At 40.3% G+C, this 22,951-nt stretch overlaps 2 protein-coding genes across 3 annotated transcripts; one reads left to right on the forward strand and one right to left on the reverse strand.

The window, feature by feature from the left end:
• The first annotated feature begins 10,454 nt into the window (after positions 1-10,454).
• Positions 10,455-12,538, forward strand: b3gnt5b (UDP-GlcNAc:betaGal beta-1,3-N-acetylglucosaminyltransferase 5b). Its single transcript, XM_080836857.1, has one exon. The coding sequence runs from the start codon at positions 10,998-11,000 to the stop codon at positions 12,114-12,116; it is 1,119 nt and encodes a 372-aa protein (XP_080692983.1). The 5' UTR covers positions 10,455-10,997; the 3' UTR covers positions 12,117-12,538.
• Positions 12,539-16,940: 4,402 nt separating this feature from the next.
• On the reverse strand, positions 16,941-22,363 carry eif4a2 (eukaryotic translation initiation factor 4A2). 2 transcript variants are annotated; one of them, XM_080836699.1, is made up of 11 exons: positions 22,321-22,363; positions 21,312-21,369; positions 21,094-21,226; positions 20,831-20,970; positions 20,173-20,341; positions 19,692-19,801; positions 19,180-19,323; positions 18,348-18,485; positions 18,115-18,204; positions 17,726-17,805; positions 16,941-17,633 (listed from the first exon to the last, which is right to left on the reverse strand). In XM_080836699.1, exons 1-11 carry the CDS (start codon positions 22,347-22,349, stop codon positions 17,489-17,491), a joined length of 1,236 nt encoding a protein of 411 aa, XP_080692825.1. In that variant the 5' UTR covers positions 22,350-22,363; the 3' UTR covers positions 16,941-17,488. The 2 variants fall into 2 exon arrangements, with proteins under 2 accessions (XP_080692825.1, XP_080692826.1); XM_080836700.1 differs by lacking the exon at positions 17,726-17,805.
• Between the last annotated feature and the right edge of the window lie 588 nt (positions 22,364-22,951).

The raw sequence follows: 22,951 nt of genomic DNA on the forward strand, positions 1-22,951 counted from the left end.
ACGGACGTGTCATCATGAAAGTAAAAAACAAATATATTTGAAAAATGGAAGATTCTATAGCTAAGCTAAAACATTTCACTTAGCTAGCTTAACTGGCTTACACACAATCTGTCTACAATTTCTCAATGAATTAGCCTTATCTGCAGCGATATGCGTGAAGATAATTACTCCAGCATTTTCAATTGCTGAAAGAATTTACGTTTTATAGGCCTATTTAGATGGAACCGGGAAGGCTGGCTTGTTACCGGCATCATCGTATTTGAAAGCACGTTATTAATAGCGTTTGTCCCTGTCTTAATGCGATGTTTTGCGAACCAAAACAATGTTTAAAAACGTGAATTAATCTTCTTCAGACTTACTTTGAACTTGAGGCTTTTTGCGGGCATCTGTGGGAGTGGGAGCACTTCAAAAATCGCCTGATATCCATGGCTAATTACCGGTAATCTTTTCCTAACAGGTAGGCAGGCAGACTAATACAGAACTTGTATGTGTTTACATCCTTCCCGGATACTGATTGGTGTCGCCGCTGCAGCCACAAGGCACTGATTGGAGGGTCACAGACCATAATACAGTAGTAGAAAATGATTCAGACTACAGCGTTTTTATGTTCAACCATATGAAACGTAGTATTAAGTGTTTTAAAATGACACAAGTTTATTTCAGATTATTCCAACGGAAGAATATAAGGCGCAGAAAACTTTGAGCTGCGTAAACGCCGAGGTGGATAAACGCTATTTAAAGGTGCGTAAACGCTATTTCCAAAATTCCAGAGGTGAGTAAACTGCGTTTACGTGCGTTTACCCTCCACTTAAGCCCTTGTTGTCACGTTGAGACACATTGTAAACAAAACCTTGAACTCAAAATGAGCATTTGGGACATCAAGAAAATGCATTTCCTAAAGGAAATACCAGTGCATGAAATGCAAAAGTAAAGAAAGGAATAAGAAAGAAAGAAAGAAAGAAGAGTGAAAGAAGGAAAGAAGAGTCAAAGAAGAAAAGAATAGTGGAAGAAGGGAAGAAGAAAGGAAAGAAGAGTGGAAGAAGGAATGAAGAAAAGAAAGAAGAGTGAAAGATGAAAGGAAAGAAGAGTGAAAGGAAAAAAGAGTGGAAGAAGGAAAGAAGAAAAGAGAGAAGAGTGAAGAAAGGAACCAAGAGTGAACGAAGAAAAGAAAGTGAAAGAAGGAAAGAAGAAAGTTAAGAAGAGATGGAAGAAAGAAAGGAGAGAATAGTGAACAAGAGTGGCTCTGGAAAAAGACAGTAAAGAGGGAGTGAAGAAGGAAAATATTGAAAGGAGAGAAAAATGGAGTGAAGCAGAGAGATGAAGTGTGTGAGAAAGTAGACTGAGAGAGAGACAGATGGAGAGAAAAAAAGTAGAGTATGGAAGGTGTCTCTTAAGCCCCATTTACATGAAGCCTAGAGGCTGTTTATACGAAGTCTAATTTGTCTCCGTCCGTAAAGTTCAGAATACAGATAGCCCTATCATTTAGACGAACACTCTCTATCCGCACACGGTATCCGCAACGATCGGTACAGGGGCTGGTGTTCGTCTGCAAGGATTCACGCAACCTGGTGACATCATTGCCCCGCGTGGTCGCTTCGCGATGTCCAACCAATATATATATCACTTGTTCTCCCTCCACATCTCACTTGTGGTGGGTCTCGAATTCACTCTCATTAATCCAGCCTACTGATTTTTGTTTAACCTCCTATCTTGATCTAATTCTTTTTATTCAGATGTTACAAAACTTTCATGACCACAAATATAAATTGGCCAGCGATTTAATTAGCTTTTTTCTTCATATATTAATGTAGAATGGTCGGAGCAAAGCCTCATGGGAAATGCTCAAGCTCAGCCTCTCAATATAGCAAAGGCATTTAAACAACTCAAAGACATGTCATGTTGCACTGTTCCAAACTCTTTATTATCAATAGAAAATAAAATTAATTTCTGCATAACCTATAGTCTGCTCTGACCACCGATTGTATTAACCACCTTAGTGTATTACTGTGCAGATTAAATGTAGGCTATGCGGTTAGGCTAAACGTTGCTAATTGTAGCTTGTCTACTGGCTGCTTACCCGTGTCCTGTCTTCTTCTACGTTTTTTCACGTTTTTTCAGTTGTCTGTAGCAGCGCTAAAGCGCCACCAACAGGCGTGGGGTATGTACTACAGTCAGTTCATCCCAAACGGGTGTGTTAGTCTTTACGCAAATCTCTTGTTACCAGGCCCCAACCTTACGCAATTAAAAGATTCGATAGGTGTGAAAAATGAACCAGATTCAGTGAATCTAGACTCCGTGTAAAGGGGGCCTGAATTGTGTTACTTTTCACACGAATCACACGGGACAATGACATCATCAGGTTGCGTGAATCCGTGCACACGAACACCAGCCCCCGTACCGATTCAAATCTACTCACTTCCTACCCCTGATTCGAATCGTTGCAGATACCGACAGTTGGAAAGAGCAAAATACACCTCATTGCTTTTGCAGCAAGCTCTGGGCATTCTGTCTGGCAACTTTTTTAAGGACTTAAGACATGAAAATCACGCAACATCTGTTGCATGTACTCAATAGGCTTGGTATTCAAGAAAACGTGATGCGTCTCCATATGCCGCAATAGGGCTGAAACACACCAAACGCATTTCTAAAAAAGTGGCGGTAGCAAAACCATTGTTTCCTATGGTGCGGCACACCTTCCAAGCATTTTTAGGTGCGCTTAAAAGTTGAAATATTCTCAACTTTTCAGCGCAAAGCGCGGAGGCGCACCGTTCATCAATGGCACACTCGGCCAGGCAGGTTGCTTCATAAGTGCAGGACAAAACAGCCTGGTGCGCCTGCAGCTGTTTTGCCCGTCGCACTTTGCCAAGATGTGTTTGAAGTGTTTTTAGAAACGCGTTTGGTGTGTTTCAGCCCATAGTTTCGACGGCTTCATGGTTTCATTTGACCGTAATGTTGAGCACACAAAACACAGTGGTACCTCCTCTCCTGCTCTGTCTGTCGTCACTGAAAGTTCGTATTCCTCATTGTATTTTCTTTTTCTTTTCCGACTTTGTTTCCCTGTATCCTCCGAAGGTGTAGCTTTGTTGGAAGCCTGTTCTTGTCCCGTTGCAGTCTGTCCCTCTGTCACTCTCCTCACTAAAAACCGATCCTTTGGTGCTTCTGACCAGCTAACTCGATGTTAGAACGAAATGTTAGCTCAGGACAGTAGATAACTTCAGTCGTTCAGCAAATGTATAACTTTTTCGACTAAACTTACATGTAGGCTATGCTTTACTGCAGATGCGTTTCAACTTTGCGCGCCAGTCTGTACGTTACGAATAAAATGTGTATGGCGTGTCGTTAGAGACGCAATGCGTTAGCATTTGCAAAGCACAGACTACCATAGGCTGGATAGGTGCAATGTACCTACATTCTGTCAGCGTGAATCTCCTTTAGACACATTTTTCTTATTTTAGATATTTTTCACGATATTCAAGAGTAATCTGGAAATGTGTTGAAATATCAAAGCGAGTTTATAAAAAAATTAAAAAATAAATGGTGAACTGATCAACATAGGTTCATGTCGTGGACCCCCTGCGCATTGCGCATCGTGTCACGGACCACCAAAGGACCCCAGGTTGAAAACCCCTGCTCTAAATGACGGTTAATGAGCAAATCAGCCATCTTACGATCATTTTTTTCTGTTGTTTTATTTACGATTAATTGTTGGAATTAATGTCTGAATTATGTATTCGAAATGTCACCCTGAGCAAAGAAAAAAATTATATAAAAAATAAATAACCTTAAACTGTCCTAATGGCAAAGTTCCATTTGCATTCAAGCATAGCTGGTTATCTGGCTGATGTTATAGTCTCCTCAATTTTCAAGTTCATATTAACACATACAGTGCCCTCCGCAATTATTGGCACCCTTAGTAAATGTGACCAAAACGGGCTATGAAAAAATATTTGTTTGTTGTTTATCCTCTTGGTCTTTCACTCAAAATATTCACAAAAATCTTTCCTTTCCAATGAGGTTGGTGAACACATGGCACGGATCTGAGACCATTCCTACATACAGTATCTCTCCAGATCCTTCAGATTCTGAGGTAAACATTACTTTTGCCTCAATGAGGGTGGCGTGTGAGAGCATATCAGCACGATAACGTTGTACTTATTCGCAGCGAGGCTAGCTAGCTACTATGTGTTTCAATGGATTTTTGGTCTAAGCATTAGCAGCAAACCTTTGAGAGGTATTGTGAATACGCTAAACGCTTGATTTAGCAGAAAATTTAGTGGACGTACATACCACCTGCGCCTCGGTCTACTGTTCTGTTGTTGTTGTAGTTGTCGCCCAAAAAAATCACTACAAGTACGTCCTCTGCTAATAACTCAAACTAGTCCAGCTCCACCATCAACCGTTGTCTGTTAGTTGCCTTCGTTCGCTGTATGTGAGGAATGCCGGGAGGAGGTATTTATACAAAAAACGACTACCACACACAAAAAAACGATTTCTCTAAGATCCTCTTCTTGAAAATTGGGCATTAAAGGTGTCCAGGCAGAGGATCATAAGTGAGTGTGCTCCTGTATGTGTTTCATCATATTCATGGTTGAAAAGGCAGTCTCACAACTGTATGTTGAGGTATCAGAATCAGAATCATGTTTATTGGCATGTATGTGTATGCATGCTCTTGTTGTGTGGCTGATATAACTATAACACTGCATGTTGATTGGTATGATGATTGCAGTGGGTTTATTTTTCTGGCCCTTTCCTCAGAGTTTGGGGGGTAATTTTGTTCGCAGTGTGCATGCTTTGTTTCATAGTGACACATTCACGTTACCACTTTTGACAAGGGCAACCACCTCGTGGCCGACAATGAGTGAGTGCGTTGTCATAGTGATGAAGTGATATAAAGCGAAAAATCACGCACCATAGACTACATATTAGGTTACCCAGAAATCATTGCAAATCTGAATGTGACAAAAATACCAAAGAAAATAAGAACATATTCATTTTATTGAATCGTTTTATAATAGTTTCTATATTGTATGTAAGATAAGCATATCGTTTTGTTATAGATCGCTACTATGTTTTCCACAAAAAAATCACTACCACGATGGAGATACATTTGCCTTCTCAAGTGAATATATAGCATTAGACGTGCCAAGTATGACTAAGCGTGACGACACCTGCTAGACAGCTCCATAGGTAGCCAGGTCAGTGACAGATGGGAGGAGGGAGGGAAAACAATCAATGACTTCTAACAAAGAGGTAATAGGGTAGCTCCGGGCTCGACAAACAGTCATTACCCCACCCAGTGGTCTGTCGTTGAATAGGTTTCAACACGCATAGCCGTCGTAGTAGTATGTAGGGCCGATTAGTACGTTCAAATTCTTCTGAATTCGCCGCCCGCCCATTTTTTTTCGAGGACGGAGAAGGATGCAGAAGTATATTGAGGCCTTAAGGGTATTTGGCCTGTGTCACCTCATATTTATACCTCTGTGAAGCAGGAAGCCATGGTTGACCACTTAAGAGTTCCTAATCAAACAGGTGAACTCAAAAAAATGAAAACATGACTGGTAATATACTTCAGTCAGATTTTAATTATAGGATTTTCTAGGGGTGCCAATAATTGTGGCACCCATGTTTTGGAGAAAAATATTTTATGTAATGTCAAAAAAATAAATTCTTTTAAGGATTTTACTTCAATGAAAAGGTAAGATTTTTGTGAATATTTTGAGGGAAAGAACAAGAGGATAAACAACAAAGATGTATTTTTTCATAGCCTGTTTTGGTCACATTCACTAAGGGTGCCAATAATTGTGGAGGGCACTGTATGAGTCCAGCTCATGAGCAACAGCCAACTGTTAATGGTCCCCTAAGCTAGATATAGCCATCATAGGATAGTTAAAAAACTCAAAAGAGTGAAACCCTTCTTGGTGCCTGTACAGCTTCATATTAACATGACTTAGTATTACAGACGCTAGCAACTACCAATTACTAACATGTTTTCCTGAGCTCAAGATAGGGTCTCATGCCAGTTTACCACCTAGCTATGTTTTACACTTCTCACAATGTAATATCTTTGTTGATTTTTTGTTATCCATTCCATGTTGTTTTTACCTGACACATTAATGGGATTCACCTGTGAATGAGGGAGAGAGAGAGAGAGAAAGACACCCACCTGGCAGGCTTACTGAATAACTTCGAGGCGAAAAAATGCATTCTTATTGATAGGACACACCTTTATTAACAGCAGGGCTGCAAAATGTATTAGCAAAATTAATCGCAGTTGAGAGTCAGGAAAATACGGAAGGCCTATAGTGTACTGTTGCTAACACAGAAGTTCAGTGCTTCTGTTTGATACTCCTACTATGCAGGCTGCTTCTTTACACTGGAAAAACTGCTCACAGATTTCTGCACTCTCTCTCGAATTGTTGTTGGTGAAATTACCCGGAAAATAATTCACCAACCAATAAAATGGCAGGTTTGACCTTGACCAATGAAATCATCACGTTTCAACTGCTGCACCCCACATGTCATCTTTGTAGCGAATTCATGATGGGTGAGTATGCATTTATTAATCTAATGTTTCAATGTTGGGTTGTAGGCTACCAAATAGAAAATTCACCACTGCTTATAGTTTGTACTTTGTTTAACATTATGCTGTCGTACATACCTTCATGCCTGTCAGAATGGTCAACTGTTAGGTTAGTTTGTCTGTTGTGAAATGTGACCTTATGTTCATCAACTCAGAATCAGAATAAGAAAAAGCGAAGATGTTTATTTCAGATACTTTTACAGCCGCTTCAAATAATAGGCAATTAATACAGAGTGGGCGTAAGGACCCTGGCCAGTGGCCAGCGCCCAGCTGACCTATATTTCGTTTGTGTCAACAGTAATGTTTAATTACTATTATTATATTTATGAACATAAAAACATTTTGATGGACAGTGCAAGCAACAAGAAGTGACGTAATTCACTGCGTCTTGTTCGCGGTTTTGGACGTTGCATATTTATTTTCCTAATTCAGTCCCATTCACTGCGTCTTGTTCGTGTTTTTTTACGTGTAACCGGACGTTGCACATTTATTTTCCTGTGTTGTTGCTAACTTGACAGCTACTTTCTAATATGAATCAATCAAACACCCTTGCGCGTCGAAAAATTACGCTAGAAGGTAGCTACAGCGTCACTTCTTGACACTATAGGGCCACTGACCAAGCTTCACTTTTTGACGAGTTGGGAATGAGAACGTGTTGGCAAGGCAGAAAAGAAGGACTGATAGTTCTTCTTATCAGTCCTTGCTTACACACACACACACACACAGAAGGTACACTTTTAAGCACATAAACAGAGCTAGAAACGTCAGCATTTAAGAACAGAGACAGGAACGTCAAACACATACCTACTTGATTAAAGTCAGAGGTTGTGTCTATTACCGCGCACTTGCACACTTCAAACACTGACTTTCAGTGCTAAGGGCGTTCACACTGACAGAACCAGCAGAATTCAGGGTACTGAAAGTACCTGATGGTGCACGGCAAACGTTTAAAAAAAATGCAGTGTGAAACGATGGACACTACTCGCCTAAACGGGCGCCATTTTTGGCTACGTAGTGAAAAGTTGGATGACTGACGCCTCGCAAATAACTTCAACCATTATTGCTGGTTACAATAACTTTGTTATCTGATAGTACAGTGTCTATTTCTTGAGAAGTGAGAAAATGCCAAAAGATGTACATTTGCATTCAAAACACGGCTGTCAGAAGAGTTTGGTCTGACATCTTTGTTAAAAATGTCCAGCTGGCCAGAGGAAGGTGGCGCACAGATTTATGGGTAAAAGGCTTGAGCATTTGCGTCCGTCAGTGTTCCATTTGAGACAACACTAGTCTGCAACAGAACGCACTACAGATGTAAGTGCTTAATGTGCACTGCGCACTGTACTGCAGTGTACTTCGTACAATGCACGGTAATAGACATGGCCTGAGTTTCACATTTCCTTATCATTCCCCACTTTTTATCCATTTCAATGGATAATTCAAAATCTTTACTCTGAGCTTTTTCACATGGATTCTTCAGAACAGATATAAATACTGAGCATCACTCCATACATCAAGTCAGTCATTTAAAATATCATCGTTATTCTCATCACACTTTTGTATGCTTTGCATTTGTAGGCTAACTTAGTGGGCGTCAACTGTGTTGACTTTCATAGTGGGCACCATTTTTTCGAATGCAGGGTATCACATAACATGGACAGTAACAGGACAAGGAACATCATTTGTACACAAGACATTAAGAACACATTTCAGACAGGGCACTAAACCAGTCCAGAGCATTAGCTCCTTCTTGTATTTTGATCACATTTGTTTATCCACAATCACTTCCAAAATGGTTTTACACTGTGTCCATTCCCCTAGGTGTTTATCATTAACTCGCCTAAGATTCAGATAATATTTAAACGAGGCATCTTTGCTGTGTCCCTAAAGTGGACATTCTGTTATATCCGCTGTTGTAAATCATTACACTGGGCAGGAAGATGTGAACATTCTCTCATTTCAACCTTGCCATTACGGCAACGTTTGTGTGGTGATGTACAGTCCGGACATGAGAATAGTCACACGACACAGTGGGTCTGCTAGATGGCAGGTCACGCATGTGCGCTTGGCATCCAAGTGCAATTTCTCGTACTTCTTCCAGGCTCGCCATGTCATGTCCGGACTGTACTGTTTTTCTAAATTGTCCGTTGCAGTGCTCCAGGTCAAAAGGGGTCACCAGGAGTTTTGATCGTAACTCTTGGCCCTGCACCGACCAGACAGTTTGTGGAATGTGTGTTCTTTAGTAGGTGCTCAGTGTGGCATTCTGAAAATTGCCTGTTTTCTAACCGGCCTTCTGTGCCACTGTTCATGTTGATAGTATTCAACATGACAAAAAGTAATAGGCAAACACAGAGTAGGGTGCCGACAGGGAATGTGGAATGGAGGCAAAGTTAACACCTTTAGTAAGATAATAGGATTGACTGAGTTGTGTCTGTTTAAGATGTTAGGAGGTTTTGTATGAATCATTTCTTTGTATCAGTTGATTGATTTTGTAATGAGTGGGTACTTTTTCAGGGGAGGGGCTTAGCCTTTGTAGAATCTTGGCTGAGACTTACCTAGAGAGAACTCTACTCTGCACAACCTTTGGTCATCTTGGCCACACCACCATACCATCAGAGTTTATAGCACAAAAGCCATAAGAAAACAAATCTAGACTATGATATTACATCAAGTCAACTGACGTATGTAAATCGTTTATGGTCACATGGCAAAACGTAGTTTGTGCAAACAGAACTGCCCCACATGCGCTACTGCTTACTGGCAAAAGCAGCAGTTTGCATAAGCTAACGCTAGCGTTGAAATAAGCTGTAACTTGCTTGTTATGTCCTAGGGCTAACAAAATCGAACTCAGAGAAGGCCTTGATTGATGACAGTTCCGATATTAAATGCATCGTCAGACAAAACCTACACCCTTGAGGTTGCTAAACATGTCCACTTATAAGTATACTTCCTGTTGAACCTTTTTTGTTCTGAAATTGTAACTACCTTTTTGTGTCTATGTTTTCTGTTTTAGATGCTGGAACCTTTGACTCAGCAAATTGGGAGGCGGACAGTCTCAGATCACCAGGTGGTGTGTGAATTCTAGAGTGAAGCACACAAGTGAATTTGTGAATTAATAATAATAAATAAACTTGCATGTCAAACAGATGTAAAATTGTCCATTGTCATTTATGTAGGCTGTTATATGAGGTAAAATAGTCTAATGTATGTTTTTAATAACATTCAGTTTTGCAAACAAACAGTTTTGAGCAGGAGCCAAGTCATTCAGAGAGAGGAAAGGTTTTGAGGGAAAACATAAATAATGTTTTTACAATAAATAAATGATCAAATTAAAAGACTATTCTCTTGATTATAGATAGGGGGAAAACCCCATCTAGATCTCAATACCAGCTCTGAACATGTTTAATCATGCAAACATGTCGGTTCTAAAGAGCAGCTGTTAACATGTTTAATCATGCAAACATGTCGGTTCCAAAGAGCAGCTGTTAACATGTTTAATCATGCAAACATGTCGGTTCCAAAGAGCAGCTGTTAACATGTTTAATCATGCAAACATGTCGGTTCTAAAGAGTTTTTTACAGGAATGTGACTGGATTGTGACCTAATGGGCCTTAAACAACAAACGTCATATGTCTAGGCTACTTCATATTCTACTAACAGTGCTCTGTCGATTTGGGCTCTGTCTCAGGAAAAAAGCTGAAGAACAGTAGAACATATGGCTAAACAGAGTAGCCTTAAGCATGTGTGTGCCAAATGAATCTGTACAAATGTGGGTCCTTTTCAGATACAGTATATTGAATATTTTCTGGGGTATTTATTTTCAAGGTATTAAATTCAAACCCATGATTTGAAAATCCCAGCCAGTATTATATGGAAAAAGTCATGTTGTCAGCACACCAACAACATGACTGTCTGGCCCATAGACATATATATATGTCTATGGTCTGGCCCATAGCTATGGTGTGAAAATATGTAGCAGTTCAGTAGAATGTTGATTATGTTGTCATGTCATGCCTGTTGTCGTGGTCTATTTCTGTTTAAATCATAACATACATTTCCAAGCATTGAAATAGCTAAAAACAGTGCTCACATTGTTTTTAGTAAATGTAGGCATACATTATATTTAAGTTGCCCTTTATATTTGCCCTCATACTCAAGATTCTCATTCATACTTTATTTATTTATTCATCCATTCATACTGTAATATATATTAGACTCTTAACATACATACTTTCTTTCTTTCAGGGCAATTGTCGATCGAAAAGGGAAAAACCTGAACAAAGCAGTCCACTGAGTTGAAAGTATGTCTATAATGGAACTCAGACATCAAATAGTTAGTGTGCAAATCCTGCTAAAACTCCATAGCCTACATAAATCTGGGCTTTGACAGATCAGTCTGGAAAACTTGAAAGATCACAGGATGGTTGGGATGTTCCGACGGGTCCATAAATGGCATTTTGTGCAGCTGCTCTTCACTTGTCTGGTTTTGTCAGGGATCATGGTTTGTTGGGACCAACTAAGTGTGATCCCTTACCACTACCTCTGCATTGGCCCCAGTTTCAAAATCAACAGCTGGACTATCAGCAAGGAGGAAGCTCGTACATTTAGTGACCACCACTATTTGATAAACCACAAAGACAAATGTGAGTCTGATAACGTGTTGCTCCTTCTTTTTGTCAAGAGTTCCCCTCAGAACTTTGCCCGTCGTCAAGGGATACGGTTGACCTGGGGTAATGAGGGCTATACTGAGAGTGAGCTGGCTGTGTCTGTGAAGGTGCTGTTTGTGTTGGGGGTCCATTCACAGCCCGAGACCAGGATGCTGATCCAGAGTCAGTTATATCAAGAGGACCAAAAGTACCACGACTTGATCCAGCAGAGCTTCATTGATTCCTTCCACAACCTCACCGCCAAACTACTTCTTCAGTTCAACTGGGCCCACACCCACTGTAGTCATGCTCACTTCCTAATGTCCACTGATGACGACATGTTTATTCATATGCCTAACCTGGTCCATTACCTTCAGCAGGTGAACCAGACGGGTGCACGGGACTTCTGGGTGGGCAGAGTGTTCCGTAATTCTGGACCAGTACGCTATAAGAGCAACAAGTATTATGTGTCACCTCAGCTATATCCATGGGTCAATTATCCAGCCTACACAGGAGGAGCAGCATATGTGGTCTCCAGAGATGTGGCATCGCGAATACACCAGGCTTCACTTACACTTAATGCTTCAATCCACATTGATGATGTTTTTATGGGGATCTGTGCCCTTGTTATAGGGGTGACCCCCGAGGCACACGATTTTTTCTCAGGTGAGAGAAAGTCTCCTTACCATCCTTGCATCTACAAACAAATGATAACGTCTCATGGACATGAGACAGACCTTCAGGAACTCTGGAAGAAGGCAACTAGCCCTGAAGTTCAGAATGTGGACTCAGGCTTTACAGGCAAGCTGTACTGCTCCCTAACAAAATTGAGGCTCCTTTGTAGTCCATTCAACTTAAACACTTATCCTTGCAAGCCATCAACCATTTTCTAAGGTTGGGATTTTGATGGACATTGTCATATGCCATCATCAACCAAGAAAATAAATAGAAAACTGCATGCATTTCTCACAACTAGTGAACATTCGGTTTTATAATTTGCACTGATTGATCTTATCACACATTTTCTTATTTGCTCTTATTTGCTGTTTTTATTGACTAGCTCTGTAAATGCTTTGAAGTCCTGAGGAATATTTCTTTGCTTGACACAGAACACATGATGTTTTGAATTAGCGTATGTTAAAATTCTGGAATGTGTAGTATTATAATATTGGAATTACAAGGTGATGCCTTTGTGCGATATTGAAAGTCATAGCAATACTGTGAAAATCCTGTCTGAGCGGTCTTCATTAGGTTCTGGCTGAGAGCTGAAGCTGCAATGAAGGCAGAATCAGGAAAAGGGAAAAATAAAGTCAACTGTAAGGATAGGCGCGCTCTACTTCCAAAATTAAAGCGATTTTGGGTGCGAGTAAAAAAGACGGTTAACTTAAAGTAGAAAAAAACGGACTCTCAAGCTTGTCTCATTTACTTATATATTTTGACCATTTAAATCACAGACGAGTTTCGGCCTAAGCACACTGAAGATGGCTTAGGCCGAAACGCGTCTGTGATTTAAATGGTCAAAATATATAAGTAAATGAGACAAGCTTGAGAGTGCGTTTTTTTTCTACTTTAAAAATAAAGTATTCTCATCTGAAGCACTGAAGCAAAGGGACAGTCTGAACATTGATAACTTAGAAAATGGCAGCTGAGGGCAAGTTGCTGGCCAGTCGTGTTAGTAGTTTTTGAGACTGCTGGTGCGTTAATGTGAAAGAACTTTTACTTGTGAATAAAGATGATTTTAGGTAATATGATGTATGTGCTTTACACATGATGCATACCAATAATTTGTAACAATTAAAACGTATGCATTTGAAACTAACTGGTCATTTTGTATATATTTCCTGTGAATGAGAAACCAACACATCAAAATCCTTTTTAGAAGCCAATGGTCACTGAAGTGATAACATGTCAGCAGTTTTCATGTTTCTGTTGGTTAAAACAAACATTTCAACACTGGAATAAGAAAAAAAAATTGCAGGTGGAATGTTCAACTCTGAATTCCACCTAAAATTTCCAAGATTACCAAATGAAACAATTCAATTCAATTTTATTAATATAGTGCCAAAACAATAAAATTGTCTCTAGGCGCTTTAAAGGACCTAGGGCCTGAACCCCCTTACAGCAAGCACAATGGCGACAGGAGGAAGGAAAAGCTCTGTTAACAGGAAGAAACCTTGAGCAGAACCTCGGCACATAAGGGTGGGCCCATGGAGCATGCTAAGAATGTATTGTATAAATGTATACAATACATACAAACATGACATGGTATATACATGATACATACAATATTGATAGTGGATTAGGTGGAGAGAGCTAGCCTGACGATGTCATACTCATAATTCTAGTCAGAATATGAGTCTGAAACTGAACCATTGGGCTGTGATTATGGGGCGTGTTTCAACGAACCAGGAAAGAAAATTCCTCTTCGCTGAATTGGATACCTAGAACCAATCAGAGCAACGTAGTATTACCATCTGATAGATTAAACTTTTACCTGATCCCGTAGGAAGGACGGCAAAAACATCTTTTCAATCGACAAATGCCTTGATCGCGTTTCTCTGTTCCTCTTTCAAAATGAATGCGCTGTCAATATCTGTTGAGATATGCCTGCTCACGTTACTTAATTAGCACTCAAGGCTAGAAGCTACCATTTGTTTCAATGTTTTTTTTGTCTACGCGTTAGCATAACCTATCAATAATGGTCTAGAATGCTTCAGTTAAGACCTACAATCCTCGGCAACATTCGCGTTGCACATACACAACTAACCGAGTCATAAAAAAAGTCGTGTAGATAGCTTAAATCATATAAAATATGTCCCACTAAGCTCCCGAGACGGCGCCATCTTTGTTCGATGTATATTCTATCTATCTAATCAACTCAAGCGTTGGTTGGTCATCTGTCCATCAATGTAAAGCCCGCCCTTACAATTTGATTGTTCAGATCACTTTTCTGAGACGTTTAATCTCCCAACTAGCTCAATTCCAGACTGAATCTCCCAGACCAAAAATTTGTGGGCGGAGTTCAGGCTGGTATCCAGGCTAGGAGAGAGCACTCAAGTAGTTTAGAACAGCTTAGTGGGAATACAGACTGCTCGTAGGTTACTATTACATGGTGGCAATTATTTAAATGTAAACAGATGAAGAGATAAGAGATACATTTAGGAAAACTTATATTTGGAAGAGTACTTTCAAATCAATTCTACCTTTGACAGGGAGTCAGAGTAGAGGCAAGAACAGGTGAAATATGTTCATATTTGTGTCCATGAAGACTATCACGAGAACACTAAAATAAGTGGGGCCTCATGTCTGTACACCTCGCAGCTCTTCAATTTGGCCAGTCAAGCACATGAAAAGTTGACTTGAATAAACAAATGAAATTTTGGATTAACTGCTGTGTTGCTCTTGGAAACAGCTTTATGAGGCGATGAGACTTCAAAATGCAAATGTTTTTGCCTTTTGGATCAGTAGCATGTCAGGCATAACCAAGAAAAAATATCCCCAGGGTCAAGCATAGTGGTTGGTCTGTTCTGGGGGTGTTTTGCCATTGTGGGAAGTTGCAGTCTTCACATAGTCATTGTGAATTGGCATCGTGGATTTTTTTAAATGCCAGGCCATTTTTTAGCAAAATGTGATGCTTTTTGTGTAAATGAAACTGAGATAGAAAATCAAAAGCTAGTAAGCTGGATGCCTGTACAGGTTGTTCCCTGTGGGTCTTCCCCTATTGCGTTGGCATTGACTAAGTTTTTATGGGAATCTGTGCCCATGTTAAAGGGGTGGCCCAAAGGCACATGATTTTTTCTCAGGTGAAAGTCTCCCTGTGGGCCTTCCCCTATGGAGTTCACACCATGGATAGCAAACATGGTCAAAAAGGCAGCACCATCCAGTGGCTCCCTCTACTACAACTACAAAGGGAACATTCTCCATCATCCTGCTAGCTGTAGTTGCCCGTTACCTGGGGGTTTAGTCATTTTGCATGTAGAACGTGTAGGTTACGTTTTTGTTTGTCAGAATCTCTCAATTTAGTGTTAATAAGCAAGTCCATATTCAAGACACAATTTATATACATTATTTAAATTGTACTCAAAACTCCAGAATCTCCAGAGGGTTAAGGGGATTGGTATAATTTGGTTTCCAACTGTAGATGTGGCACTCCTTGCATGTAAGCACTTGGCTATATGATATTTACTGGCATTCAAACCATAAACCTATTGACAGGATACATACACCTTCCCTTCCGGGCTCCATCATCAACATTGGAGCATGAACACTAGTTGTTGATTTGCTGGAATAGTGCATGGCTTCGTCGGGGCCACCATTTACAGAGTCCGGACTAGAATGTTCAAGAAGACCCATTTTTAAAAAAATCTTGCACAGTGCACAGACTGTACAGCTAGAGGAACATGAGAACTTGGCTAAATTTGAAGAAAAGTTTAACAGATTAAAATAAAGGGCCATACTTTTAAGTTACTTTTTTGGCTTGAAGTGAAGTGAAAGACACACACTCTGAATTCCACCTCTGCATTTGACCCATCCAGGGTAGTGACACACACACAGCACCGGTGAACACACACAGTGAAGTGAAGTTCCACTAACCCGGAGCAATGAGCTGCCTTTGGCGGCGCCCAGGGAGCAGTGATCGGGGTTAGGTGCCTTGCCTAAGGGCACTTCAGGATTCTAAAAGCTTTAAGAAAATAGTTTTTAAAAAATTGCCACAAGATTTCCATAACCACAGTTGTCTTCTTTATACGCACAAAGTACAGAAGGTACCCCTACCGTAAACATATCACACAGATATTATTAGTTCTCTACCAAGTGGGGCCAAGTTTGCTACTATTTATAGGTTCAGAACACTCAATCTGCCAGTTGTGCCTGCACTCCAGTATATTTTTAAGACCACCCCAAAGCTTCTAGCTTACACCAAGACATGTCAAACTTGTGAAACCATTTGAGAATAGCATGAAATCCACCATCTTAACACAATGACCTTACAAACTCGCTGTGCCCTTCCAAATGTCTAACCACTTATACCATCAGTGACTGGTGTGCAAGCACAATGTTGATAGAATTTCATGTACAATCCATTTACACTTTATCAAGTCATCTCTGCAGTCATACTTTATTCAACATGCTGTAGTCTCTCTAGGTATGGACCTGCAACATGGACATTTAACAATAGCTGATCCCTTAATATTGATCTGTGCAAATAGGTAGTCCATGTGGTCATGAGTAAAAAAAAATCACCATTAAGTTCAATGGGCAGTTTCTGCCAATTCCACTTATGTTACTCACAGATCAGAGTCCAGTAAGTCTGCTTCATTTCCTTTCTTTTACTTCCACCATGTCCTGGCAGGACAGTCCAGCAACCTCCGTAGTGGGCGGCTCAACACGCTACGTTCACAGACTGAGTGACATAGGTCCTTTGTCCCAGCTGCCATTAAACGTCAACACTACACACCCTACTTCCTACACTGTACATAGCTGAATTGTATTTTTTGTTTGTAAGTATTGAAAATATGAGAGCATCAAGATACCAGAATTTCTCCACGGGATTAATAGAGTATTTCTCTATGGATCTTACTGTAGGGACACGTAAAATATTCGACACCCATCCTGTAAATTTGGTTTGTGCTCACACACGTCCATGAACACGTTGTTTATAAATGCTCATTTCTTTTGTAGAAAACGTAATGCAAAAGTCATGAGACCAGGGCCAACATAATCCTCTTTATTTTAAAATTGGTCAAACACTTTAAAAGAACACAGGCATGTACTCAAATGTAGCACTTATGGTCCATCTCAAGAGGACAACACAAAAATAAATACATAACCAGATATACAATTAAATAAATTCCACAAATCTAACTAAAAAGTGCTTGTATATTACAGATAAAGTAAGGAGTGAGTCATATTGAACTGCACATATGTTAGCATAACATAATTAGCAGACTTAATGCAACACTTATATCTTTTAGTCCACAAGTAAATTACCAAATGGTGAAGAACATCTAATACATACATATTTAATGAACTAGGAAAAAGATACCTGATAAAGAATACATTTAAAGACCTCATTTTTTGAATACCTAACCAGCAGTCAAACTGTTATGGTTTGACTCCAACCGTCCTCACAATAAAGTCACGTCACTTTTAATTTTGAGAAGTCTTGTCCACAGCCAGCATTAAGAATAGGGGTAGTCCTTCAATAAAAGAAGCGCAATGCAACTGATTATTCAATAGCTACACCTGCATTTAAGGACCTTACAGGTTAAATCAGATCAGCAACATTCATTGGCATCTCCTCAACTGTGGTATTGTAGAAAGTCTCTATGTCCCGAAGAATTCTCTTGTCCTCTTCAGTCACAAAGTTGATTGCAACCCCTTTCCTGCCAAAACGACCGCCACGGCCAATCCTGAAGGATGTACAAAAAGAAAACTATCCAATTTGAATCTATTTAAAGGCCATTTGCCTTCTTGCCTATACTCAAAAATCTTGTCCACTCACCTGTGAATGTAATTCTCTCGATTGGTTGGAAGATCATAGTTAATTACAAGTGAAACTTGCTGCACATCAATGCCACGAGCCTAAATAGAAAATATAGTCAGACAAAGCGTATCCCACAAAACTCATTTGATAAGCCTTATAATTAGGTTTACTATTGGTTTTACATTTCTATCACATTACAGCCTGCAAATAATAGATCATTCATGTTGCATCTCAAGAGTGTGATCAGTTACTTAAAAGTTATCATCAAGTCAGTCAGTCCCGAAAGATGGTTACCATCATTTCACACTCAAGTAGAAGAACAAACATTCTAAGTAGAACCTTGCCTACACAGTGTAAGCATTGAAAATCTATTATATGGCTCGCAAAATGCATCCCTCTTAACTCACCAGCAAATCTGTAGTGATGAGCACTCTGCTAGAACCAGACCTGAACTCCCTCATGATGACATCCCTTTCTTTCTGGTCCATGTCCCCATGCTACAAACAAAACAATTTACATATTAATGTACTTACAGGTCACTATGCATTTTCAAACACTCTCTCATATAATATTTAAAATTTCAAGTATTGGCAAAGGGTTAACGTTTTAAAAATGTTTTACTTTTCAAAAGTAAGCTCACCAAGGCAGACACAGTGAAGTCTCGCGCATGCATCTTCTCCGTCAGCCAGTCTACTTTCCTTCGTGTGTTCAAGAAAATTACAGCCTGAGTAATGGTTAAGGTCTCGTACAAGTCGCACAGCGTGTCCAGTTTCCATTCCTGTGTGAAAAAAAGAGGCCCAGTATGAACACCAAAGGACACCCTACCGGCAAAAAAAAACTCCTGCCCCATGTTTTTGTGGCACCCAATCTTGAGGATGAGGACACTGGACATTAAGAAAGAGGTCCCTCCCCACCTCATAGCCGACTCTGTGCCTCTTCTCTCCCTTCTTTAGAATACCGATGCTATCATGAACACGGGATGCTGAGCCACATGGCTCTACACCCATGATTTTAGCACGATGCTTTTTGGAAAGAAGGGGATCGCAGCCAACACAGCTCGGTCTTGGTAACGCTGATGTGGACTTTGAAAGTTCCCCACTCCTAGGGAGGATAACCTTCTTTACATATTTCACCCGACTGTGGCATTTCCATTAGAACTTTTAAAACAGGCCGTTGACCGTTTGAGCCAAATACTAAAGAGAGGTGGAACAGATCACATATCCAACCTGCTCACCTAACTAAAATCATTCTATGGTCTCATACAGGAACTCGCACTAAGGTACAGCAATAATCATTTCCACAAAAGTGGTTATACTTTTTTTGAACAGGAGCTTAAAAAGAGTAGCATTTGTTTACTCAGGCAAGACATACCATTTCTATTTGCCATTTCATTTTCCCCCTGCTTAAGCCAAAAAACTTGCGAACACCAGACAAGTACCACTCTCAAAACGGTTGAACTTTTGGGTTCTCACCTCTCTCTCTACATTGATGTAGAACTGTTTGATACCCTCAAGGGTAAGTTCTTCCTTCTTCACCAAAATCCGAATCGGTTCCCGCATAAACTTTGTGGTCACCTCTAACACATCAGCAGGCATGGTAGCAGAGAGGAGCACCACCTAGGGACAGTCCCACAGCCAACATGACCCTTGTTACAAAAAATAATATCGTAATAAAACCTTCAGTTTCCATTTTCAACTTTTTGCACAAATTACCTTTTGTCATACCGTAGACATAACATACACCACTGCACTTTTATAATACGCTAATCATATGTGGCACTGGACCTAGAAACAATGGCCACTGGACATTAAGAAAGAGGTCCGGCCACATTTCATTTCAGGTGCAGAGCAAGTTGCTCTCCTTCCACTGAGAAACAGTACTGGCATGACTGCATAAAACAGAAAGACCTGAATTACACAGTTTTAGCACTATTCTTTTGAGTGGAAGGGAACCGTGGTTACGAAACTCAGAAAAAAAGGTTTACCTGAATATTTGTGCTCAATTTTTGGAAGATTTCATAGATCTGGTCCTTAAATCCACGACTCAGCATTTCATCAGCTTCATCCAAGACAAACATCTTGATCCACTTGGGAGCTAGACAAGTAAACCATGCCAATAAATCTCAATTGGTTGGAAGGTCATCGTTAATCACAAGTTAAACCTGCTGCCGAGCCTACATGGAAAATATATACAGGCAAGCTTATCCCACAAACCTCATTATTAAAAAGCCTTATAATTAGGTTTACTATTGGTTTTACATTTCTATCACATTACAGCCTGCAAATAACAGATCATTCATGTTGCATCTCAAGAGTGTGATCAGTTACATAAAAGTTATCATCAAGTCAGTCAGTCCCGAAAGATGGTTACCATCATTTCACACTCAAGTAGAAGAACAAACATTTCCAAATTCTAAGAGGCACATGCGCTGCTCAAACAATCTTCACCAACAGCCAAATACTTACACAGATACCGCCTGTTCAACATGTCGAACACACGACCAGGGGTGCCAACTACAATGTGGGGAGCTTCCGCTTGGAGCTTCTGCATTTCATTGCGAACATTGGTGCCACCAATACAGGCATGACATGAAGCTCCCATGTAGTCACCAAGAGCCAGAATGACTTTCTGAATCTGGAGAGGAAAGGAGAACCATTTCACACAAACAAGCTAAAACACTAAACCATGTCAAAATAGCTCATCCCAAAAAGCTCATTTGATAAGCCTTATAATTAGGGTTACTATTGGTATTAAATTTACAGCCAGCAAATAATAGATTGTTCGTGTTCCATCTCAAGAGTGTGATCAGTTACTTAAAAGTTATCATCAAGTCAGTCAGTCCCGAAAGATGGTTACCATCATTTCACACTCAAGTAGAAGAACACAAAAAAGTGGCACCTTGCCTACACGAAGTGTAGGCACTGAAAAGCTATTATTTTCCATTACTTCCTGCAATTCTCCACACATAAAAAGCTTAACAGAAATGCACCAAAGTCTTGGCACAACCAGTAACTGATGTAAGCAGGAAGTGATTACGGGTAGTACCTTGATCTTTTGAAATTTTTCAAATATGCCGCCTTGGTCTGAAACACTTCAGTGTAAGTGACCTCAGGTACAGCATACCTGCTGAGCCAGCTCTCTGGTGGGTGCCAGAACCAAAGCCTGGGTCTCCTTCTGGTCTATATCCAACTGCTGCAAGATGGAGATGGCAAATGTGGCGGTCTTGCCAGTGCCTGACTGAGCTTGCGCAATAACATCATAACCTAAAAGAGAAAGGAATGAAAGAGTTGCAGTAAGCACATCTTAAATCATGTCATCAAATGCTTGTAAAAGTTAACACTGTATTTGGTTTTAAACAAGACAGCAATACCAGCATGACTACATACCTTTGATACAAGGAATGATGGCTCTTTGCTGAATTGCTGAAGGCTTCTCAAAACCATAAGCATATATTCCCCTTAAGAGCGTCTCTTTCAAGTTCATGTCATCAAAGTTGTCTGTAATCTCATTCCAGTTGCTCTGTGGGAAAATTTTACATAAAATGTTTTAGCACATTATGTTGACTTCAAACCCACGCCCAAATGCTATAACACACAATTCTTACCTCGATGACGCCATCAGGCTCCATCCCCTCCGGCCCTCCATGGTCTTGGTCTCTTGAACTAGAACGATAACAAGCGACAAAATAAACGCCAGGATGTGCAACATTTATTTAAAAACATTACTAACAGTATGATGCCGTCCTATGATGACGCCCGTCGGTCAGGTCGAGACAGAGGCGGCAATTCCGACTGGAACCTTTAACCGCCACGTGGATGGCGGGACGCGTGTGTGATCAGTGCATTGAAAAGACATCTCCATGATAAATGTCAGTCCCGAAAGATGGTATGCCATCATTTCACCACTTGCCCCACGGCCACACATGAGGTGACTTCGATAGCAACTGATGATGCACAATACGGCCCAGACTTAAACGTCGACATAAGACTGACGTTGCTGCTAGCCATTACCGTAGCAAGCTAAGGCAATATAGCACAGAGCTAACATTATGACGACGAAATATGTTTTGCCACTGTAACTTCACTCCGGAAGGAAGAATTAGCGAAAAGAACAGAAAAAATAGGGGGTACCACATGTACCTGATGTTTTACCCGCTTAAGCATACAGCGTGTCTATGCCACGAATGGGTGTCATTTTACCCAGCTAGTTAGCAAGCCATCTAAATTGCATATTAAAAGTCATGTGAGGCTAACGTTAGCCAACCATATTTAAGTCGGATGAATAATGTAGCTCATAAAAAGGTTTGATGTGCAGTTCCAACCAAAGATAAATTACCACTACCTGTTTAGTTATCCGTAACCATACTTGTACCGATCTGATCAAACATATACAACCCTAATAACGGTTTAGGTTATAACTGGGCTAGCTAGCTACATGTTAGCCAATGCAATGTTTTACAATGGCGCAAAGCCATATTGGGTCCGTGTTAAAACATAGCTAAGTAGACAAAACAACTGGCGGTTAAGTAGGACATGAATCACTTGCTTTGCTGAAATAACGTACAATCTGGCATCCATAACAATGTAGAATCAGGTATATTTAACCAAAATTACCTGTTGTAATCAGCAGAAATGCTAGACATGATCTGTTCCCGACTTTGGCATTCAAATGGAAAGGAGCGGAAAAGGCACGCAGGCGCTTTTATGTGACCGGAACTATATTTCTCAAATAGGCAAACCATTCAGTTACTTCTCTAACATCCAATGACATGCACGATAAATATATTTGTATAAAGATTACGTGGGCTTTTATAGAATCTCTGCAGTCTGTACAGTTGTTACTTCTTTGACCAACAATTTATGTGTGTACTACATATTTAGGCGGAAGGATATTGCAGCAATGCTGGGACGCTAAAACAGGAGGTCCTCGTGAAATTGGCGTAGGTACAGGTGGTTCGGTTTTGGGGGCATTCCTCCTTGTAGGCCCTGCCGACCCCTTTCTGGGTCGAACGTATCTATAAATTATGTCTGATAGAACTGTGCCTAGTACAGGTAATTTACTGCCAATGCAACTGCATTTTTAATTAGTTGAATCTGAATCAGTAACTTCACAAGCAGGTGACCATAGTAGGAGAAGACTGTGGAAATGGAATGCGAATGTCTTATTACTCCTGTGTTTGTCCTGTTTGTTTGAAATAAGGTTTCGTTCTAAACAGGAAAAGAGTACATATATAGAATGTACTCT

This window comes from Sprattus sprattus (genome assembly GCF_963457725.1).
Source record: "Sprattus sprattus genome assembly, chromosome: 4".
In the NCBI taxonomy this organism is placed as follows: Eukaryota; Metazoa; Chordata; class Actinopteri; order Clupeiformes; family Clupeidae; genus Sprattus; species Sprattus sprattus.